Genomic DNA, 23,903 nt, shown 5'->3' with positions numbered 1-23,903 from the left:
TTGAGGCTGAATATTTTTAGATAAAAGATTGATTAATCGTTAGTAAAAACCTAATGTTATAATAGTCGGTTAAAATACTATCGATAGTTATCGCAGCTTTTGTCAAACGGTAGATATTATTGGCTGAATGTTTTCGATAGCTACAAACGTAACTAAAATATATAATGATATAATTGTATGTTAATATGTTATCGATAGTTATCGAAACTCATATACTGTAGAGTCTTATTGAAACTGAATGGTATAGCTGTCAAGTTCTATAGTAGTGGACTATAATGGCTGAATGTTATCGATAGTTATTGAAGCTCATAAGAGGTGGCATGTTATTGTAGCCGAATGTTATCGGTATTTATCGAGGGACATATTAGTATACTATAATATCTGAATAATATCGATAGTTATCAAAACGTATACGAAGTACAGTATATTATGTTTGACTGTCATCGATAGGTATCGATAATAAAGGTATTAATATTCTTAATTTCCCTACATATGTATATCATAAGTACAATATTAGTTAAAAGCAAGCATTTTATTCGATATATATCGAGGTAAGCATCTAAGCCTAACATCAGCTAGCGTAATCTACCCCATTCCCAACAAGGAAACTTTGCAGGGTATCAATGCCTCACTCTGTGCCAAAAATGTATTCTACTTGCGCAGGCAACGACAGAGATTTAGCTGGACACATGACAATAAATGTATGTGTGTGTGTGAGTGTGTGTGTGTGTGTGTGTGTATAGACTATAGCCAAAGTGACTTTATAATACATGGCAAACAAATTGAATGCTCGTCAGAGCCGATTCGATTGGACTTGATTTGATAGTTAGCAAAAACTTTTTATATAACTTTCCCATTTGTTGTGGATTAGTTTCGACTCTCTCCCTCTCACACACACACTCACACACTCACTCTGTGTGCATGTGTATGTGTGACATTTATAATCTGCCCCTGCTGGCGTTGACAGCTAATTATGGCCCATAGCAATTAGTCAAAGTTGTTTTTTTTTTCTCTTTCTGAGGGGGGTGTGTTTGGGGGCGTGTGTGGTTCGATTTGATGTGATGGCTAAGTCTAGCAACTAGATATATATATATATGGGATGCATATATGAGTAGTACTAGTCGGAGCTTGGTATACATACATTTCATACCTAGGGTAGTCGGAGTGGATACCCACTAAAGCCTCGGCCGCTTCTTCGTTGCATCCAGATGAGATCTGTTCCCGGTTCGCAATGGAAGGTGTTTTCATCGAGCCAGGAATTGACAGTGTCGACGCTGGCTTGCGGAGCTAAAATACAAATCATGCAATTAGCGAGAGCGAGATAGAGAGATAGATATAGAGATAGAGTATATAGTATATGTGTGTGTATGTGTGTGTGTGTATGTGCATTGACTAGAACTAAAACTAAAGTCGCTGAGATATCTAAGTGTAAATTGCATTTGAATACATCATATCGGGTATATATATAGCGAGATATAGAGTTATATATCGTGTGTGTGCTTGTGGGGCTATCGGTTAACACATACATTACCATTATCATCATTTGATATTCAAGTATTTCTAGTTAAATCAGGCAGCATAACACGTGTGGGACCTGTGCGCGTCTAAGGTAACAAAACTAGCTTTTGGTGCAGAGGAACGAGTGAGGGATTATAAACTACAAAATACCCTTACTTTTTATACTCTTATATCTAGGCTTACAAATATTCTTACCAATAGTCATATATATATAGATCTTCACTTGCTTTCGAACGAGAAGAAAGCAAAGATATATACCCTATATATCATGCGTTTAGTCTTACATACACCTACGTGTATATACCTTGTTGAAGGCCCTCACTTAAACATTTTTATATACTCTCTCAGTTCTCTTACCAATTTTTGCTTTCATCCATTTACCCTTACAAATAGCCTTTCAAATGACCTCAAAACTATCCATATACCCACATATGCCATATATCCTTCTATATGTGTACCTCTCTAAAGACCTTTTTATATACTTTTTTTGGCATACCCTTTCCGATTCCCTTACACATAGCCTTCTTCATCCCCATCTATATGAAATTTGCCCTTTCATGTTCAGTTGCCTTTCACATATCGTTTCATATACCCTTTCATGTCCACAAATCGGGCATATGCACTAACTAGCTAACTGAAATAAATATTTTATGGAGATATATTATGTTAAATTGAATTTATTTGTAAACAGATTCTCAATGAAACTCAAAATGAAATCCAAAACATTTATGAAATGCTGGGTATCAGCTCGTCGGGCACACCTCTGCTGGTGTTTAATTCAGTTAATCGAAACATGGCTTGAATGCCAGAAGTAATGCAAGTTGTCATAAAAGTTTTAGGTATAATAAAATGAAAACTAGAGCCGAGAATCGTACAACCCACACACACACCAACACCCACACCCATAGCCACACACGTCACACACCCACACACACACACATACACTCACACACACATTTGATTCAGTCATCATAATTGGCTCAATTGAAGCCTCAGCAGCATCAGAATCCGGTCGCCTAATCCTTTTTATCAACCACAATCTCATAACTAAGCCTCAACCTCTAAGACCCAGGGGCTACCGCCCCGGCCGCCCTGCAATTCTCACTTCAGAGCGGTATGTGTGCCACGCCCACTTGGCAAACGGGCGGCTGCTGTGCTGCTGCTGCTTGTTTTGACGCATTTCGCATTCAAAGAAAGCTGACGTCATCACGTATGTGCCTATGTGTGTGTGTGTGTGTGTGTGTGTGTGTGTGTGTGTATGTGTGTGTTTGCGTGTATCTGGTTTTCTTGTCCAGCTGGGGCTCTCTAAATTCAATTATTTGGTAGCCTAACTAACTTGGAAATAAAACCGGAATTGAAAGCACCAAATATACAGTTAAGCTGCCCATATACGTATGTATACGTATTTACATATACACACACACACATACACACAAGTATATATGTATACATACATATATGTATCTGAGTGTTTGTATTGGGGGAGAATCAGAAAATACTAAAATACTAAATCGCACATAAAAAGGCGCACAAGTGCGCCGCTCTGTGGGTGGGCTGGGCGTGTAGTATATGGATGTGGGCGTGGCCATTCTGATGGCTGACGGAGGCTTGGCACCGACAAGAACAAAAAAAAAAAAAAAACCAAATACGACGAAGTATGTAAAGAATTTCTGTGTGTAAAGAAGCAAAAAAAAAGCTAAAACGTTAAAAAAAAACAGCAAGAGGAAAATAAAAACCATAAAGTAAAAGTAGAAAGGAAACCAAAAGCAGCCAAATAAATGAAAGTACACCACACACACTCACACACACATACACTTAGATATATATGCACACACACACGCTGAGTAACGGGCACTTGGCTCTTCATATTTAAATGAAAAACTAAAGATAAGTAATCTCGACTTGGGTGCGGTTTTCTGGTCTTTTTTTTTTTTTGCTCTTATTTATTTATTTATTTTCATTTTGTTAGACTAAGCACGAGCGAGCGAGCTCTAGTTTAACTGTAACTAAGTAAATGCTAAGCTACGCACGCACCAACACACACATAATGAGGGAGAGAGAGAGGGAGAGAGTGTGTGCGGTACTTAGGCGTACAAAAAATTTTCTTTAAATTAAGCATAATGCGCGCTCGCATAGACGCACGCTCGCATTTCGCCGTTAAATCCAAATATTTGTTTATAAAATCCACCAGAAACTCACAGCGCCGCAAATCCCGTTACGTGCCTGTGTGTTGATGCTTGAGCTTTGCTTTTGCTTACGCTTCTAGTGCTCTTGCTCTGTCGCACTGCCGTCGCGTTCATCGCTGCCTCCATTTGTCTCTCTAACTGTTACAGTTCATCTGCCTTAGAGATGGGCGTGCAAACGAAGACAGATATCGTGAAGCAAAGCCAACGACTGTCGTGCAATATACATAATTTATATTATATACATACATACGTAAATACATACTTATGTATGCACACACAAGCACACATGTATATATACATATGTATAAATAAATAAATATACATATATACATATACTAATCCCTCCCTATTGATAGTTGCCTTGCTAATTGTTGCAGTTTTTTTGTTATTGTTGTTTTCTTTTGTGTCTGCGCCGTTATTCGAAATTTGAGGTCCAAGCACGTCTTGCTTAGTCCGATGCCCAAAGGGCTGCGATAAAAGCCTTTGCCTGCGCCCATCTCTAATCTGCATATTAACACATACAGACGCTCGCACTCTCACTCTCATTGTCACTCACACACACACGCGCTCACTACAAGCAGGTACATTGCAGTGTGCGTGTATGCTTAGTATGTTCAGTCGTCTCGCTCTCGTGCACTTACACAGCACATATACAAGCATGTACATATGAGTGGGGGCTGAATGTTGTCTTTGAATTGAGGCCTTAATCAGTTTGGCTTTCGCATTTTGTGCGCTCTAATGAAAATGCTCACAAAAGCTGTGTGAATCGTCCTTTCCTTACCCCCTTTAACTAAGTAGAATTGGTTTAATGCTAAGTAGATTTGCTTTAATGTGTGTCGGCTCTAGTTGCTGCTGCCGTTGTTATTGTTGTAACTGTTTATGCTAATAATAGCAAGAGACAGTGCGAGAGAGAGAGAGAGAGACAAAGAGAGCGGCAAAACGAAAGAGTGCCAATGTCAGAGAGCTGCAGGCAAAGCTGTGCTAAGTTTGACTTTGACTTTGGCTATGCGATGAGTTAAGCTCGCTTGAGTTGAGTTGAAATGGCAGAGTTAAGCTCAGAGCTCAATGCAGTGACAGGCCTATGGTGATTGCTGTTGCTGTTGTTGTTTTTGTAATTATTATTATTGTTGTTGCTGTTGACTCTGTGCTTAGTGATGGGCGTTCTGCGATTGGCGCGTGTTTGACTCCCGTTATTGTTGTTGTTGTTGTTGCGTTTATTGTATTTATTGTTGCCAGCTAGTATGTTTAGTGATGGGCGTATTTCTATTCGCGCGCTCACACCCTCTCTCTCTCCCTCCCTCTCTCTCTCTCTCTTTCGCGCTTTGTCGCCTCTAATGCATGAACATAAAGCTGATCAGCTGGCCAAACGCGTGTGTGTGGGTGTGTTGCTGGCACGCCCACAACAACATTGAAATTGAATGGGCAAACAGGAAAAGCAGCTGCTGTTGCTGTTTCTGTTGCCGAGTTGTTTGTCATTGTTGTTAATGTTTTGAGCTTTGCGTGTCACACAAACACACACACACACAGGCACGTACGCACACACACGTACACACGTATACACGCTAGCGTTGGGCCACACGCAATGACAAACTCGGAGGCGTTATCAATGCCAATGGCGGCAACGGCGACACAGATCCTGCTTCTGTCTACATATGCAGAAAGGCCAAAGGCTACAAATATACGCACACACACACAAGGAGAGAGAGCCATGCGTGTGTGTGTGTGTGTGGGCAACATAAAATAAAATAAATTGCGCATATTCTGGAACATCTAGTGCCAATGATGTTAATTGGATTTCTTAATTAAGCTGAAAAGCGAAGCGAAACGACACAAACGCAAACGCCGCAAGAAAAAAAAAACGGAGAGAAGAAGACAAATTATGAAGCAGGAAACTATAACTTCTTTGTATCTGTCTATTGTTTCGCTTTTTATGCATAGCCTTACGCACACTGTCAATGTATAGCAGCTCTTGCAGAGGCAGTATATTGAGGCAGAGTATTGTATACGAGTGCTCGGGGCAATGAAATTGAATCCAATTGTGTTTATGCCTCTTCACAATTCTCCAACAGTTTAGAGATAATCCAAGCGCAATATGGCTCATATTTATGTAAGATTCGTCTGTATAAACAATTTCAGTTCAGAGAAACTTGCTTTAGAAGCTAACATAGCGCAAAATATAGCATACTTATGGGGGTTACTTGAGGGTCGTAGCTAAAGCTGAGATAATTACAGCTAATGGTCAGCCAAATGATTAGCCATACGTCTATATATGAAGCGGAGACACAGAAAACTCAAAGGGATCGCTCTACATAGATCCTAGATTAATTGTTGCTTTCTCTGTAGCATATTTTTTTTGGGTTTGCTCGAGGACTACTTTCCACTTGAAGCAGTGAATACTGTAGGGCAGAAATGTACATTTAATATGCATTGTACATATGTATGTAAATTTAATGTAACTTAACATAGGAACAGAGCCTACTTATTAGCGCCTTCCAACTGAATTCTTTGAGAAGAGGCTAAAAGAAGTGAAAGTCGAAGGAAAGTCGTAAGACAGTCGTAATATCCAATTAGTTGACCATGCTAGAAACTTTGCTCAATCTCGCATCGAAGCTATAGCATAAGCAGCACAAGGCTCGTTATCTCTCGTAGTTTCAGCCTGTCCAGATGACAGATACCTAGTCGAAAGTGTAGCCTGCTCATGTCAGAAGAAATTCATGCCAATGAAAAAACTCAAGGCTCCTTCAGGGCATAAATCTTCGAGAGCAGGCAGTCTTGCCTAAAAGTTAACCCAAAAAAGTGTAGCATACTTAAGCGGGCAGCTCACATATGCCCTAAATTATGGATGTTCGGCAAATCTGCATTGTCGACTGCACGCAAATCAGTCGAAACGCACTCCATAAAAAAAAAAAATAAAATTGGCCTAGACTTGAAGCCATCCAATTTGGTATATATGGGGGGGTGGGGCGCACTGATAATTCTATATATGCCAGTCATAAATATTAATGCCGTTCGTCATAAAAGTCGTCTCTTTGCCAACTGCAAGCGTAATGATGCCCATTAAGAATTCACAATTTCATGGAACTTTTGTCGAAGTCCAAGCAGGAACTGGGTCTCGCATTTGTTCAGACGAAACTTTTCGCATTGCCGCCTTTCATAATGCATAATAATAATAATAATTGTCGTTGTCCTTTGTCGTCTGTCCTTTGCCGCAGTTGAGAGTTGAAAGCAGAGACAGACAGACGGACGAGTGGACGTAGAGAGGTGGAGAGGGCAGACAGGTTGACGGACGGATAGACCTGCAGACGTGTGAACGGATAGACAGCGACACAGACGGACGGATAAACATGCAGACGGAGGGATAGACAGCAAAACAGAGGGACGGATAAACATGCAGACGGAGGGATAGACAGCAAAACAGACGGAGGGAAAGACTGCGAAACAGTCGGACGGATGGATAGCGACACAGGCGGACGGATAAACATACAGACGGACGGATAGACAGCGACACAGACGGACGGATAGACAGAGACACAGACGGACGGATACACAGCGACACAGACGGACGGACAAACATACAGACGGACGGATAGACAGCGACACAGACGGCCGGATAATTATACACACGAACTGTCACAACGACAGACGGACGGATAGACAGTTGGCGGGAAATTCGCATTTGGCAGCTAGTCAAAAATAAAAATGACTTTCCATTTACCTACTTTGCCGCTTACCATTGTGTGTGTGTGTGTGTATGTGTGTGTGTGTTAAGGTGTTTGCACGAAAAATGTCTCCCTTTATTGTGTGTGTGTGTGTTTTTTTTTGGCTCATGGCTTGCCGCATTGCCATTGTGCCACGCCCCTCTATCACCTGCACAGCAGAAAATTAACATAGCCATTGCGGGGCGCAAACTTTAACGAGCAGGCGAACGGCACAGCACGCATACGACGCACACACACGCACAACCACACTCACACTCACATGCTCACATGTTTGCACTTGAAGGAAATTGGTGGAAATTATCGAGTTTCCTATACAAAACGCGTCTGACACGCAGCTAACGGCAGTTCCCACTGAACTTGAATATCCTTTGCCTACTCCTTGTTGTTGTTGTTGTTGTTGCTCCTGTTGTTGTTGTTGGTCCTGTTTTAGCCATAGTTGAAGTTGTCGTTGGAGCTGACTGCCTATTGCTTTAACGACAACGTTTAGATTTTGGCTACGCGCCGCGTACCACCCCCCCTCCCCACCTCTCCACCTCCTCTCACTGTATATATGATATATAATAGCAGCGTGGTGCACATGATTTTGTTGCCAGCCTTCAGTTTCATTAGTGTTGCCTAATAAATTTAGCGTAATTTACGTTTAGTTGTGGTTTAGGTTTTTCCTGTGCTGACGGAAAGAAGGCGGCTCGAAGGGCCAGCAGGGGGGGATCTATTGAATGACATTGGAGAGAGTGAGAGAGAGAGAGAGGGACAGAGAGGGAGAGAGAGAGCGGGCGCAGCTGGGTTTCTCTGGCAAGGTGGGGATCTATCGAGGGGTCTAAGGCGAGGCAAAGTTCTGTCGCGGTCTATGAGAAGGAGCAGGAGCTGGCGAGCCACTGGCAGGCCGAAGGGAGGGCAGTCCTAATCGCTGTGTGACCGGGGCGCCAGGGAGGGAAGGCGTGCTGACAGAATGGCAAGGGTCTATGGAGGCCCTGTTTTTATTTTCGTCTCGAGTGCAGGAAATTCATAATGAAGTGCTCGCTTTGTTGAAGCTTAATTAGGCGTATAAGTAATATATTCTATACATCAGTCGCTGCGTGAGTGTGTGTGTGTGTGTGTGTGTGTGTGTGTTCCTGTTTCACTTTGAGCTGGAGGCGGCTGAAGTTGAAAACTTTGAATTAGTAAATTAGTTCACCCTGAGTGCACAACTCGGTCACTGTTGTATATTGTTGTATGTGTCGCCCCTGCCTCTCGCGGCACGCCCCTTTTCCTTAGACAGTGGGCGGGGCTGTCAAGTGTAAGTTGAAAACTTATTGTTTGGCCGTCGCACACTTCACTTATCACTTTTATCGCTTGGCCAAAAGAGAATGGCCAGGCAAGAGCTAAATATGACTTGGATACCCTGTTAGGGCAGACGAAGAGGGTAGGGCTGACTGCGAAAGAACTATGCAAATGAACTAGTGAACTTATGCAGGGACTCATAAACTGTGTAGCTGGTTCATGAATCGATTAGTTGTTCTATTGCTTCACAGTGAGCTGTTCGGCTGTAGTTCATGAACTGGTTCATTTATAAATGAGCTATATTTCTGTTACTGGAGATGTGACTGAGTGATTCTATTCACAGGTTTAGCTATTTATGAATGATTCGCTATGAGGAGTTGGTTCATGCTGAACTAGTTCCGTCTGCTTTGCTCTAGAGTCGCTGGCTTCAAATGAACCATTTGAGCAAATGAATAGTTGAGCTAGTTGTGTCGGGAATATTGGACTGATATCTAGTAGCGCCTTTAAGCTGCTCTCTCGACTTGAACTAGTTCCGCGAGTGGAACCACTGCTCTCAGGTCTACTAGTCCTTCGTTCGTTTTCTAGCTGCTGAGTAACTGCTCGTCGAGCAGTCTTTTGACATTTTCAATCTATAATGAGCATGAACTTATTTTCTTCCTCCTCCTCCTCCTCTCTGCCTCCCCCTCTGCCTCCCCCCCTGCCACCTCTTCTTCATCATCTTTTGCGCTGTATTGGACGAGTGCCAAAGCGGCGCATCCAATAAATAATGATAACTTGACAATGGCAAGAAATTTCTTAAGCCCCACGTTCCACTCGCCCACTGCCCACGCCCCTACCACCCGCCTACCCTCCTTCTCCCTTTTTACCCTAACACTAAAGCGAATTCACATAAGTCAAATGGACGAGACTTTCGAGTTGTTGTTGTTGTTGTTATTGTTGTTGTTGTTATTGTTGTTGCTTGTCATTGTCGTGGACTTTGCAGGTTGTTATGATCGAAAATCAATATATATATAGCCATAGCCCCCTTCCTACCTCTCTCTCTGTGTGTGTGTGTGTGTGTGTGTGTGCAACCCTTATATGACAGACAATTTATGAATCGCAGCCAAGACATGTGCCACTTGGCTCGGACGAATGTCTTTCGAGCAGGGCTGCCAGTTAGTCGCAATCGCTTGCATTGCACCACCAGCAGTTGCACCACCCACAGTCAACCACAGCCATGCCCAACTCGAAACCCAACCACAATTCCAATTCCATTTTCAATTCCAATTCCAATTCCAGCTCGAATTCAATGCAATGTTGGCGTTTGCATTTCACATAAATAATATATATATACATGATATATACATACATATATATATATATATAGATATGTATAGAGATTTGGGGTCACGCGTTCTTACGCCTGACTTGCTGATAATCATTCAGGCAGCTACAGTGAGCACTGAGTACATTGAATCGCATTAATTATTACGCTCCTCATTAAGCTTGCATTCCACACAAGTTCCGAGGGCTACAAGAGTATTTTAGAGTCCATAGGATTGCTAGTTCTACTGGGACATTTGTATAAATCTGGTAGTTGATTTGATTGATTGATTGACTGACTGTAGATCATGATTAATTATTATTATATATTAGTTATTCATGTGTAAAAATACGTAGAGAAATTTTAAGCATTTTATGGTATAAAACAAAAGCCATGATTGATTGATTAGTGATTGATAACTTGGGGATAATATTATAAGCTAGCTAAGACAATATTAGAATATTCACATACAATCTGATAACCCGACTGACTGATGGACGGGCCAATGCAGTGATATCTTGATTGATTGACTGTTAAATTATTTACTGAACATGATTGATCGACTAATTGAATATATGACTGGCGGTTAGACAGAAAGCCAAACTGAATGATTGATTGACTAACAAATTGACTGACTGACTGACTGAGCTGATACAGTGATTGATAGATTAATTGACTCCCAAATCAATTACTGCACATGATTGATTGACTGACTGACTAAATGTATGACTGACAGACGAATAGAGTCAAATTGACTAATTTGATTGATTGACTAACATATTAACTGTGCTACACATGATTGATTGACTGACTTACATACATTTGTCTGATTGACAGATGAACAGCGAGTCAAATTGACTGACTAATTTGATTGATTGACTATCAAACTAACTGTGATTGATTGATTCCTATGCCATTTGATTGATTGACTGACTAAATGTGAAACTGACAGATGAATAGCTAGTCTAATTGACTATCCAATTTGATTGATTGACTAACAAATTCACTGTGCTTGATTGATTCCTAAACCATTTACTTTACACATGATTGACTGACTTACATACATTTGTCTGATTGACAGATGAACAGCGAGTCAAATCGACTGACTAATTTGATTGATTGACTATCAAACTAACTTTGATGGATTGATTGACTGTTGACTCATTTAATAAACATAAGTGATTGACTGACTGACTAAATGTATGACTGACAGATGAGCTGCTAGTCTAACTGACTATCCAATTTGGTTAATTGACTAACAAAGTATTGTGATTGATTGATTGATTGACTGTTGAATCATTAAATAAACATGATTGATTGACTGCCTGACTAACTGTAAGACTGAGAGATGAACAGCGAGTCAAATCGACTGACTAATTTGATTGATTGACTAGCAAACTAACTGTGATTGATTGATTGATTGACTGTTGAATCATTTAATAAACATGATTGATTGACTGTCACACTAAATATTTAACAAATGAACAGACAGTTAAACTGACTAATTTGATTGATTGACTACCAGACTGACTGATTGACACGTTGATTGACTGTCCAATTGACAAAGCTTACAGGCAATACAACGCCATGATTTCAGTGATTGCAAGTATTACTAAACGTGATTGATTGACTGATTGAGGAATGAAGGAATATATATTTAAAGAAATGTCAGCCCGTCGCCATTAGCGCATGACCACTGTCGCCATGACTGCTGACGATTGTTCAAGTTTTCGAATTGAGTTTACTCAACTCAAGTTTTTTGTTATCATTGCTGTTTGCAACTTTGTTGTCAAGCACAACCATTTTCATTATAATTTCCATGCAAACTTGCAGCTCAAATATTTGTAAACACACACACACACACACACGCACACCAATACAAACGAACATGTCCCTTATGCAAACATTGTCAAATGCCCAAAGCGCTGAGGCGTCATATAGATTGATATTTGGGGTGAAAGAGAGTGAGAGGGAGAGAGAGAGAGACAGCTAGTATAGGGTATACATTTGCTCTGCATAGGTCAATGCTAAGCAAATAATTAATAAACAATAAGCCAAAGCTCAATTGGCCTTGACTTGAAGTGTTTTCACGTGTCTTTATTATTATTTTATTATACCTTATTTTGCGCACAGTGAATGAGAGAGAGAATGAGCGAGAGAGAGAGAGAGGGGGAGAGTGAGTGAGACGCAGTGTGTAAAAGGCTCGCCTCACGCTTGCTCAACTAGCCGCAAAAACACGCGCTCTGACTCCGGCCCACCGGGCGTATGAGCATTGCCCACATACGCCATGTTTGACAAGAGAGAGAGAGAGAGAGAGAGAGAGAGAGAGAGAGAGAGAGAGAGGGAGTGGGGGCATAAACCACGGTCTCAATTGCACAACAGCTTATTCATGGTTGGCTAACCAATTGCGTTTCAATTACAATAATTTGATATTGTTTGATATTTTGGAAAGCGGCGCAGCAACTCGAAACCAGGCAACGGCATTTTTGGGGTCGGATGTGTGTGGTCAGAGAGCCACGTGCAGCAGGAGCTCTATTTACTGTATGAGTGTGTGTGTGTGTGTGTGTGTGTGTAAACTTATTTAGGCCAAAGCATATCAAAAAGCGTTTAGGCAGCTCGTTACGCGAAGCGCTGGCAAAAACTCGATGAAAAGATTCATTGTGTACGTGTATGTGTGTGTGTGTATGTGTGTGTGTGTATGTGTGTGTGTGTGCGTTTGTTTTTATAGCTGGACACGTGCACATTGTATAGGGTTCAGGTCCGGCTTTTGCCACTCCATATGTAGATTACTAGCTTTGCTTTTCTTTCTCCTTCTTCTTCTTCTCTTTTTTCTCGTACGGCGCAATCAAGTGGCGCCATCTATGTTTGGGTTTTGAGCTAGCTTCAGCTTTGTTGTTGTGTTTTTCCACCCCCTTTTTATTGGTGGGCGTGGCGCAAGATTGTATCGAACTTTGAAGCAATAGTTTGTAAACTCTTTGACTACAATCTATGCATACGAAATGCTCGCATTTTCCGGTTTTTTAATGGAACGGGATGAAGAAACTTTGCGAGTTTCTGTTGTTTGTTGAGTTGGCTGGCAATGCTCAAATATTAGATGGGGTTGACCGACAGTTGATAGATGTTTGGATACTCGCAGCTCGTCTACTACTATTTTCTACTACTATTTTTATATGACCACTAGAAAGGAGTTATATATACGGAGGCGATAAGTACTCAAATTGAACAAACTTTCTCTTTCACTGCTATTTTCTACTACTATTTTGTAGTAATATTCACACGGACACATTTCCTTTGCTACTACTATTTACTACTCTGAAACGGCATCAAGTTGGCAAGTGAGAACAATTGGGAGATGCCCTACATTTACTTATTTATGCAGCAGCTACTACTCTTTTCTACTACTATTTTTAGCTACAATTTCATATACTTTTTTCTTCACATATGCATACTTTAATTGCTTAACATAAAGTAAGTATAAGTAACAAAATAAATACTAATTTCTACTACTAATTTCTACTACTATTTTCTACTACTATTTTCTACTACTATATTTTACTACTATATTTTACTATAGTTCATATTGAACCTTAAAGATTTGAATTGAATGTCAACAATATCAATGACCAGCTAATAGATACCCTATAATTCTCTGCATCTACTACTATTTTCTGCTAATATTTTTACTTTGAGCATTAGCATTCGGGCAAAATAGAGAGTGTTATTTTGCCCGAGTGCTAATGTGACCTTTATACAAAGACTGTAAGCACTCTATAACCCGAACACAATGGTGATCAACTAGTAGCTACCCTATACATGTAATGTATCTACTCCTTTTTAGTACTTTTTATTTCTATTGCCTACTCCTACAACTTTCTACATTCTCCTTTTCATATGTGAGTACCTCTAGCACTCTATGATATCATTTTCATCAGCGTAATCGTCTAGGATTTGCCCTGTACCTATGCACATCTATATCTCACCTACTACTTTTTCAACTTTTTCCTTCCACTTTTACTCCCCAATGCGCCTTTTTGCTACTCACATTGATGCGAAGCAAATGCCGTAGACCTTTCAACGTCTGCTACTTATTTTAAGACTCTTCTGGTCTTATCAAAGCTGCCGCCAAGCGAAAACAAACAGCAGAGCTTATATATATATATATATATATGTATGCCTACACATACACACACATATATATTGATGTATTTCCTATGTATGTGTTCAGAGCGCTGCATTTGCGTGGCATGAAGAAAATCGGCTTATTTCTATTAAAATCCCAGCAGAAATTGTTTTGCCCACAAGCTGAGCTCATGAGAAATATGCCAGGATACACTGTGCGAAATTGAGCAGCACTTAACAGCATTTGCATTGTGTGTTCGATTGAATGCGATTAAAATGGAAATTTGACTTGCAAAGTGTAGAGGAAAGTGTGAAAAAGTCAGAGCAAAAAGTTGATCATGAATGAATAATCAGTCAATCTGTCAATCAGTCAGTCAAGCATTCAATCAGCCAGTGAAACGTTGAAGAATGTGACACAAAATATAAATGAAGACATAAGACAACACAATATGTTCATCAATCAATTGATCAATCAGCTCGTTAGCTAGTCAATCAATCAAACTAAGTGAGGATATTTCTTTACCCATAGAACATTTAGAAGAGTTCCGCCAGTAAAACGTTTAAAAATGCAATGCAAAGCACAAGGCAAAAGAAGGAGAAAACGAAACCATAAATCCATCAGTCCATCAATCAGCTGGTCAATCAATTCGATTGGATCTCCAGCGGCCAGTAAAACGTTTCAGAATGCGACAGCCCAAGGCAAGCGAACGAATAGCCCAAAAACAAGTCCACTTAGAGAGACAATCAATTAGTTGATATATTGATATTCATAGTTCTTAAAAGCAATTGCAAGGGGGCTGCCAGTGAAACGCTGAAGAATGCGACACAGAGCAGCAGCAGAGACATAAATAGACGAAAAAAAAAAAAAAAAAAACAAAAAACGTTCTCTAGAGATGAAGTAAATAAGTTTTCTGACGCTGAACGTGTGTGCGCTTGGGTCACGTAGACGGCAAAGTTGAAACGAGCCAAACGTGTCACACACACACAGAGAGAGAGAGAGAGAGAGAGAGAGAGGTAGAGAGAGAGAGGGAATATTCGACTAGAGAGTAAGAAAAATAAAATACTGCAAAATTGTTGTCAGTTGTTAGGGTAAGCAGCAAATACACAACTTGTTTTTGTGTGTAATGGAGTCTGGCTTGTCAATATCTCAATACGTATATACATATATCGATATATATATAAAGGTATATGTTTATTGATATGAGACAAATATGCCATTTGCAGCAGTTACCTTTAAACGCTACACCTGTGCAGTTGCAGGCACTTTGGAGGGCTGACATCTGACAGCAATTGAAACCGAAACCGGAATCAGCAATGGAGCTAAACAAAAATATATATATACACATATACTATATATTATACATCTGCTATTTCGGCTATACTTTATTTTTTGTTCAACAACAACAACACCTGTCATAGGTGTGATTGATTGCCCTTGGCTGATAGCGAGTCAATATGAAGCAATTAAACAATATAATTACAGTAATAGTTGTATGCGATGCCATAGAGTGTACGACTACGACTTGTACATGTCAAGGAGGTCAAGGCATTAACATTTAAGAACCAGCAACACAAACACAACAAAGACAAACAGAGAGAGAGTGAAAGAAACGCAAGTAAAGTGTCTCGGGGTCTGAGTAGTGTTCATATACAATATACATTCTATAAGTATAAGTAAATATATTTATCTTTTGCTTAGCTCTAATAGCGCCTCTCTGCGTGCTTCTCAGCGCATGAATTAGTGATTTTTATATGATTACGGTTCTTGAAGCAGAGCTCTATAGCAGTCTGTTCTCCATCTTAGCCAGTTCTATCAGCTTGACGCCTTTCTCCTTGATTCTCAAAATAAAGAGTTGTAGAAATGCCTTAATATCCCCAGAACTTAGGTAAATGAAGTATCGATTTTACTCCAAATGAATTTAAGGAACTTTGCTAAAGTTTAAACGCCTCTCTTTGTGATTCTCATAGAATCACCAGGAAAATACTTTATATACACATGATTTGAGCTTAGAGCTCTAACTTTTTGTGTACTCTGACTGGCCTTTCTCTGTGATTCTCATAGCTTGTATGCTTTCCTAGCATATCGATTATACTCCAAATGAATTTAAGGAACTTCACTAAAGTTTTAACGCCTCTCTTTGTGATTCTCATAGAATCACCAGGAAAATACTTAATATACAAATCATTTGAGCTAAGAGCTCTGACTTTTTATGTACTCTGACTGGCCTTTCTCTGTGATTCTCATAGCTGGTATGCTTTCCCAGCATATCAATTGTACTCCAAATGAATTTCAGGTATTTCGCCAAAGTCTTAAAGCCTCTCTTTGTGATTCTCATAGCATCACCAGGAAAATACTTTATATACAAATCATTTGAGCTTAGAGCTCTGACTTTTTGTGTACTCTGACTTGCCTTTTTCTGTGATTCTCATAGCTTGTATGCTTTCCCAGCATATCAAATGAATTTAAGGAACTTTGCTAAAGTTTTAACGCCTCTCTTTGTGATTCTCATATAATTCAGGAAAATACTTAATATATAAATCATTTGAGCTAAGAGCTCTAACTTTTTGTGTACTCTGACTTGCCTTTCTCTGTGATTCTCATAGCTTGTATGCTTTCCCTGCTTTCCCCGCCTCTCATAGCTCATAGCTCCCCCTCTCTCTCTCTCTCTCTCCGCTCGGGTCTCTCGTCAGCTTCGTCGAGCATTTGAATACCCTCAGTGAAGGCTAATAAAAACGACATGCCATAATATTATGCTGATTTCCACTGGGTGCAGGGTATGTGCATACAAAGCAGAGGCAAAAGCAAAATTAATAACAACTTCAATGGGCAAACACAATGCCCAGCTCGATTTCCTGCCTCTGCTCTGGCTCTGCGCTGCTTTTCAATTTGCCAAAAGCAACAAAACTTTAACAGTTACTTTGTTGTCGTTGTTGTTGCTGTTTTCCTTCAGCTCTTTATTTTGGTATTTTTTTTAGGTTTCTTTTCCCATTTTGCTTCAGCAGTGACTTCATTCGCTCCTCTTCACATTGTTTCGCTGCGAAGGCCAATCAAAATATGATATGAGGGCAAATGAATGCGCAATGTGAATTGCTTGAAATTAGAATTTTGATTAAGCGCTGCACACATTTTGGCCAAAGCCGAAGCCACGTGACGTATACGCAACGTGCGCGAGCAACAACGTTGCGCATACGTAACGTTGGCCCAGCACCAGCACCAGCACACACACACACACGCACACGCACACACACACACAGATAGAGGATGTTTTTGTTGTTTATTTCCGCATTTTTTATTTTTATTTTTGGCATTGTTGAAGTTTTGCACGTTGCTCGACAGTTGTTGCCGTTGTTGTTGTTGTTGTTGTTGTTGTTGTTGTTGTTTTGTTTTATTTATTCTCATTTTTTTTTTTTTTTTTTTTGTTGCATACACATGACTTATATAACGCCCACACATAGTCATCGTGGGCGGCAGCAGTTAGCATCTCCTCAAAGCTGGCGAATTGCATAAGCCAGCTGCAGAGGCTGCACCAAAGTTGCGTCTGCAGCAGCAACAACAACAACAACGAGGACAACAACGACAACAATGACAGCAACAACAACGACAACTACGACAACAATCTGCCGGCAGTGACAGAAACATGTGACAAGAAGTCCAAGCGCAGCCGGCATTGTGGCACCACCCACCCCCTCCCTCTCACCCCACCCCTTCAAAATACGCCGCCATTGGCCAACGCCGGGCACCCCTGCAGAGCGGAAATGTCAATCAACAAGCCGGAAACTGGCAACTGCCACTGAAACCGGCTTGATGAAGCATTTTTTCGCAATTGCCTGACAGCCGGTTAGGTACGCCCCCGCACCCTCGCACCACCGCACCCAAAACAAGAACAACAACACAACAGTTGAGGAAACAAACAAATAAACGCACTCACACACACACACACACATGCATACACACGCACACCCACACACACACTCGCAAATAAACAGACTCAAAGTCAACTGCGAACTGGTCGTGGAAAACTGTTTAGCAAACTGCAAATTGAGATTGCGAAACAAGAAAAGTTTGTCACTTCGGAACCAGGAACTAGTACGAACTAGTGTGAGCTAGCAAATGGAACTGGAATTGGGAATCAGTGTGGAGAGATGCGACTACTGCAAAGAGGAATCCATTGAACAGCAGGAGACGGAACTTGTGTGAACTAATGTGAACTATAGTGAACTAGTATGAACTAGCAAAGAGGAATGCGCCTACTGCAAAGAGGAATCCATTGAGGAGAACAGCTGGAGACGGAACTAGCGTGAACTAGTGTGAACTAGTATGAACTAGCAAAGAGGAATGCGACTACTGCAAAGGGGAATTCATTGAGGAGAGCAGCTGGAGACGGAACTAGTGTGAACTAGTGTGAGCTAGCAAATGGGAATCAATGTGACTACTACAAATTCATTGAGGAGAACAGCAGGAGACGGAACTTGTGGGAACTAGTGGGAGCTATAGTGAACTAGTATGAACTAGCAAAGAGGAATGCGACTACTGCAAAGGGGAATTCATTGAGGAGAGCAGCTGGAGACGGAACTAGTGTGAACTAGTGTGAGCTAGCAAATGGGAATCAATGTGACTACTACAAATTCATTGAGGAGAACAGCTGGAGACGGAACTAGCGTGAACTAGTGTGAACTAGTGTGAACTATAGTGAACTAGTGTGAGTTAGCAAATGGAATCCTGAATTGGGAATCAATGTGACTACTGCAAATTCATTGAGCAGAGCAGCTAGAGACGGAACTAGTACGAACTAGTGCGAACTAAAGTGAACTAGTGTGGGCTAGCAAATGGAACTGGAATTGGGAATCAAAGTGGAGAGATGCGACTACTGCTAAAGGGAATCCACTGAGAAGAGTGACTGGAGACGGAACTAGTGTCAACTATAGTGAACTAGTGTGAACTAGCAAAGAGGAATGCTACTACTGCAAAAGGAATCCACTGAGAAGAGTAGCTGGAGAAAGATAAGCTAGATGGAGAAGACTTTAATCTAAAGACTGATGCTAATAATTTGGAACTAGTTCCACTAGTGAAGCAAACTGGCGCTGAGAACGTAAGGCTAAGCCATAAACTGAGCCTACAGATTTTTCATTAGTATATATATTGCTATTTGCCAGAGGAGATTTACATTAAGAATTAGTTGGCAGCTGATTCTGACTGCTGGAACTAATTTCTGATAAAGGGAACTGGAGCTGCGAGAGGGCAGTAAGATAAGAATTAAGAACAGCATAGAGATATCTAGCTAAGAGTGACTAGTTAAGAATTATAAAGAAGTAACTATAAAGATGAAGACAGTAGGATGAACCATTACTATGAACTTGTACCGAGGGCCCTGATACTACGAATGAGAAGTAGAGAAGAAATTATAAGAAGTATGTAAGTAGCAATGATAAGTAGAGAAATGAAAGGAGAATACTTTAGCTATATGAATGCCTAGAGAACTAGTTGGGAACTAGGAGCTGGTAGTGCAAGCTGAGACCGTAAATTGATGAACTTGTGAACTGATACTGTTTAGGTAGATCAAAAATAAAGGGAATAAATTGGGAACAAGAACTGACAACTGGAACCAGTAAATGGAACTAACAGAAATAACTAGCAGCTGGAACTGGCAACTGGAACTTCATACTAACTCGAGCTGGCAACTGAAACTGCGAGCTACTGGAAACCATTATGAAAAGTCATACCAAGAAATAAATAAACATAATACATATCACCTGAAGTAAAAGTACTGAAGAACTAGGAACAGCTCAGTGTTCAGCCGTTTATAATTCTCACCACATAGCAATCTAATGGAATACTAGAACCGGCAGCTGTTACTGCTAACTGGCGCTGGGAGCTGCCGAGCACCGTGCAAATTGATACGAAGTGATGGAAAATTTGTGGTAATTGGAAGCAATGGACAGACCAGGTACTGAGAAGTGAAACAACTGGGTAATACGAACTGCTAAATAGCAGCTGGCAGCTGGCAACTGGCAACTGGCAACTAGATACTGAGAGCTGGGCACTCGGCACTACCACAGAAATATAAAAGTCTGTGGTTTGTTGAATGGAAATGGAAAGCTGATAAGTGAAAATATTATATGTATGCGTATACATCTATATATGCATGGGGAAAGAAAACCGGGAAATGGTATAAAATGGCGATACTGGGAACTGGTGCTAGGAACTGGTACTGGGAGCGAGTTCTGCTATCCAATCAACATTATGCATAGAGATACTGGGAACTGGAATGCTATTTATTAAATTCAATGGAGCTTACTAACAATATCCGAGAACGGCAAAATGTAAACAGATAAGAGAACTGAAGTGGAGATTTGAAACGGAGTACCAAGAACTGAGATCCAATGGAAACTCGCATTGAATATACATAGACTAAGGTCTAAGAACTGGAACTGGAACCGTTCCTAGAAATTGATAACAGAGGCGTTAAGTATACTCCCTCAAAAACAGAAGCTGCAACAGATCTAAGAGTAGGAACTAGAACTGGAACTAAAATTAGAACTGGAACTAGAACTAGAACTCGAGCTACTTAATAGACACTTTGTGCGACATCAATGACAAGTAGAATAATGACAGTAGAATAATTCAATTAGATATTTTAAAGGACATCCATTTCGTATCCCTTGTGAGCCCTCTGAGCGGTGAGCGAGTTTGCATCGAGTTGCAATGGGCCTAATTGTTTATAACTAATAATTGTTTGATATATATCAAAAGTTGTCAATCAAAATGTGAGAAGGCGAAAGTTTTCCTAGTGGTTCTTATCGCCTTAATTGCGGCATGGACAGCAGCAACAGCAACAACTAGTTCCGCAAAAAACTTTGACAGCTCCGAAAAGTTTCACTCAAAATTAATTAAAATGAATTTGATAAAGAAAATGCGAAAGGAAAACCGATGGAGAAGACGTAGAAAGTAAACAGGATTATGTTAGGAGGGACTTCGAACAGCTCTGCTTAAATACCAAAAACTATCAGCTGCAAGAGGTAAAAGCGAAAGTTCTGCCTTCTTCTTCTTCTTCTTCTACGTTTCGTCTCCTTTCGCATTTTCTTTCTTTCTGCAAACTTCCCAAGTTTTGGTTTTTTTTTTTTTTACTTTATATTTGTGGCATTTCTTTTTATGGGATTTTTTCAAGGTCTTTTGGTTTCTGTCAATCTTATTTGTAAAACTTTTGCAACTTCTGTAGGCGCCCTTAACTTATTGCTCAATATAAATGAGACTTGCTTGCTTCTTCGCAAACTTTTACTCGACTTCCATTTAGAGATGTGTTTTTAAAGTTTAAGAGTTATTTTCCGAAAGATTCTACCTATAGATATATCGAACTTTTTCTGATTTCCAAATCACCATGCGCAACTCTTACAAATGAGTTTGGTCTATAAGCTAAATAGTTTATATAGTTATGGTATATTCCATAGTCATCTATGAAGCTCTAATTTGACTCTTTCTAATTTCCATGAATTCTGTTTATATCCATTAAAAACCTATGCAACACTGACCTAACTTGATGGCCTAAAGACAGTGTAGTGAAACGTATTAGAAATTTTTGTTTGTTTATTGTCTCTCGAAGAAAATGACTCTAAGCCTTATATAATAAAAATTCATTAGACTTTCAATCATATAAAAAAAACAGTGTTGTAAAACAGATCTTAAACAGTGTTGAAGCGAACTATTTATTCGTTATCTCTCGAAAACTTTGGCATGAGAGACGATATGAGAGATTTTATGATAATTCTTGAATAGATTCGCCACTATTATAAAACAGTGCTGTAAAATGTTGTACTGTATATTTGTCGCCATTGAAGTAAAGCTGATGCTAAACGAGTGCTGCTTAGTTTGCTCAGCTATGAGACAATACACCACGCTAGACACCAATTTGTAACCGAAAAATTAGTGTTGTAAAGCAACACAAATTAGCAAACGTTTCAATAGTAGTTCGTTAGTCTGTTTGTTATGCTCTTACAAATATCAGTATGTAAAGCGCGATTATTTACACGCTTTATCAAATGCTTGACAAAAAAGTGTTGTAAAACCAATCAAACACACATTCGTAGTAACTGAAACAAAGTTTGCTGGATGGTTCCCTTTTTCTATAAACTGGAGATCTGTATGCAATGCGAGCCCGGAAACTGGCACAACATAAAACCAGTGTTGTAAAGCAAACGTAATAAACAAACATTTGTGAGTGTTGTAATTGAAAAAGGGAAACCCTGCTCAGCTAAAGTTGTATATGTACGTACATACATATATAGATAAACAATATATGGTTATACTTAGATATAGATGATGTCGAGTTTCAGTTGAGAGCGTACTTTTTCTGTGTATGCCTCGATGTTGCGTCGCTTTTACGAGGGGATGCGGATGCGGATGCGGATGCGGATAGCCCGTTGCGTTTGTTGCTGTTGTTTACGACATTGAAGCGGTATCGCATTGGCATTGGTACATCCGTCGTATCGTTTCGGCTTTCATAGTGTTTGCTTTTGTTGTTGTCGGTTGTTCGTTGTTGTTGTTGTTGTTGTTGTTTCTTTTAGTTTCCTTAGTATTTGAATTGTTCTGCTTACGGCTTTATTTGAATTTTTTATTATATTTTGTTGTATTTTTTTTGTATTTTTTCTTTTTTTGCTACTTCTATACGAATCGAAATTTAATTTGTATTTCGCTTATTTGGCTCTTATGGCGCACACACAGACACAGACACACATCTACGCACGCACACACGCACACACACCCACTCACACACACACACGCACACAAGCACAACACACACACGCGCGCACTCGAAAAAAATTTAAAAAGAAAACAGTTGAAATTTTCGCTTTTTTGTTGTTGTTGTTTTTTTTTTATGTTAGATTATTTTTGTTAATTTTGTTAAATAATTTTGTTTGTTTTTATTTATTATTGTTGAGCTGAAATTGTTGATTTTATTGTTGCTATTGTTGTTGTTTTTCTTGTTGTTGTTGTATACTCTTGCTGCTGTGGCTATTTCTTTGATTGTTTTTATTGCAAGTACATATATTAAGTAAGTGTGTAATTTGAATGGAGCTCTCCGCTTGCTACGTCAGCCATGGGTGTAAACACAATACAGACTGAATCTTAACTGGCGACTGGCAAATGGCGACGACGCCGACAACTTTGTGGAGGACGCCCAGCGTCAGCGACGACGCCGACGACAGCGACAGCGACGCCGACGACAACGATAGCGGCAACGACGACGACGACGACGACGACGAAGAGGACGACGTTGCCGATGACGAGCAAGCTCGAATTAACTCGACCACAAATACGAGCAGCGCGAAACGAGACTCTGCACATACACACACATACATATATACACACAGGCATACAGAGAGACACACACATGCATACGCACACGCACACGCATACGCATACGCACGCTGGAACCAATCGTCCGACGAAGCGTCAGTCAGACAGCCGGAATAACGGGCCACTCATTTGAAGAACGTCCTGCTTAAATGAAAGTGAGTGCGGCTGTTTTTTTTTTTTTCTTTTACATTTTTTTCTCCTCTTTTGTTTTCCTTTTTTCCCTTTCTTATATTGGCAAGCAATGTTTTAGGGGCGAGGTCCAACGACTCGCAGTGCTCGCGGCGGCTCTCGTCTCAACTGCTCAGCTGGTGCTGCCCACAATATCAGCTGGCAGCGACAGCGACAGCGGCAGCAGCGGCGACAGCGGCTGCCCGATGCAGTTTTTCGCTTGATTTGTGGGCGCCACACGCTAAATTCGCCTTTTATTTTTCTGGCTACAAAATTCA

General features: G+C 40.3%; 2 protein-coding genes across 11 annotated transcripts in view; one reads left to right on the top strand and one right to left on the bottom strand.

Annotated features, from left to right (window-relative positions):
* The window catches only part of NAAT1 (Nutrient Amino Acid Transporter 1), a 60,024-nt gene extending 45,861 nt beyond the window's left edge, over positions 1-14,163 (top strand). The window contains exon 10 of the mRNA XM_089263202.1: positions 14,147-14,163. The gene's annotated coding sequence lies outside the window, so the exon portion shown is untranslated. The remainder of the gene's footprint in view (positions 1-14,146) is intronic.
* Positions 1-23,903, bottom strand: part of SK (small conductance calcium-activated potassium channel) — a 94,031-nt gene that overhangs the window by 30,644 nt on the left and 39,484 nt on the right. For 7 of the 10 annotated variants that reach the window (XM_089263201.1, XM_089263192.1, XM_089263199.1 and 4 more), the window contains one exon: positions 1,142-1,287. In XM_089263201.1, coding sequence (XP_089119327.1) covers positions 1,142-1,287 — 146 coding nt within the window. The remainder of the gene's footprint in view (positions 1-1,141; positions 1,288-23,903) is intronic. The other 3 variants (XM_089263195.1, XM_089263197.1, XM_089263198.1) reach the window with 1 other exon arrangement.

The sequence above is a fragment of the Drosophila navojoa genome, chromosome X (genome assembly GCF_054131105.1).
Source record: "Drosophila navojoa isolate 15081-1374.11 chromosome X, UAZ_NAV_1.0, whole genome shotgun sequence".
Classification (NCBI taxonomy): domain Eukaryota; kingdom Metazoa; phylum Arthropoda; class Insecta; order Diptera; family Drosophilidae; genus Drosophila; species Drosophila navojoa.
The sequence above is the reverse complement of the archived record's forward strand: the minus strand, read 5'-3'. Positions and strand labels throughout refer to the sequence as shown.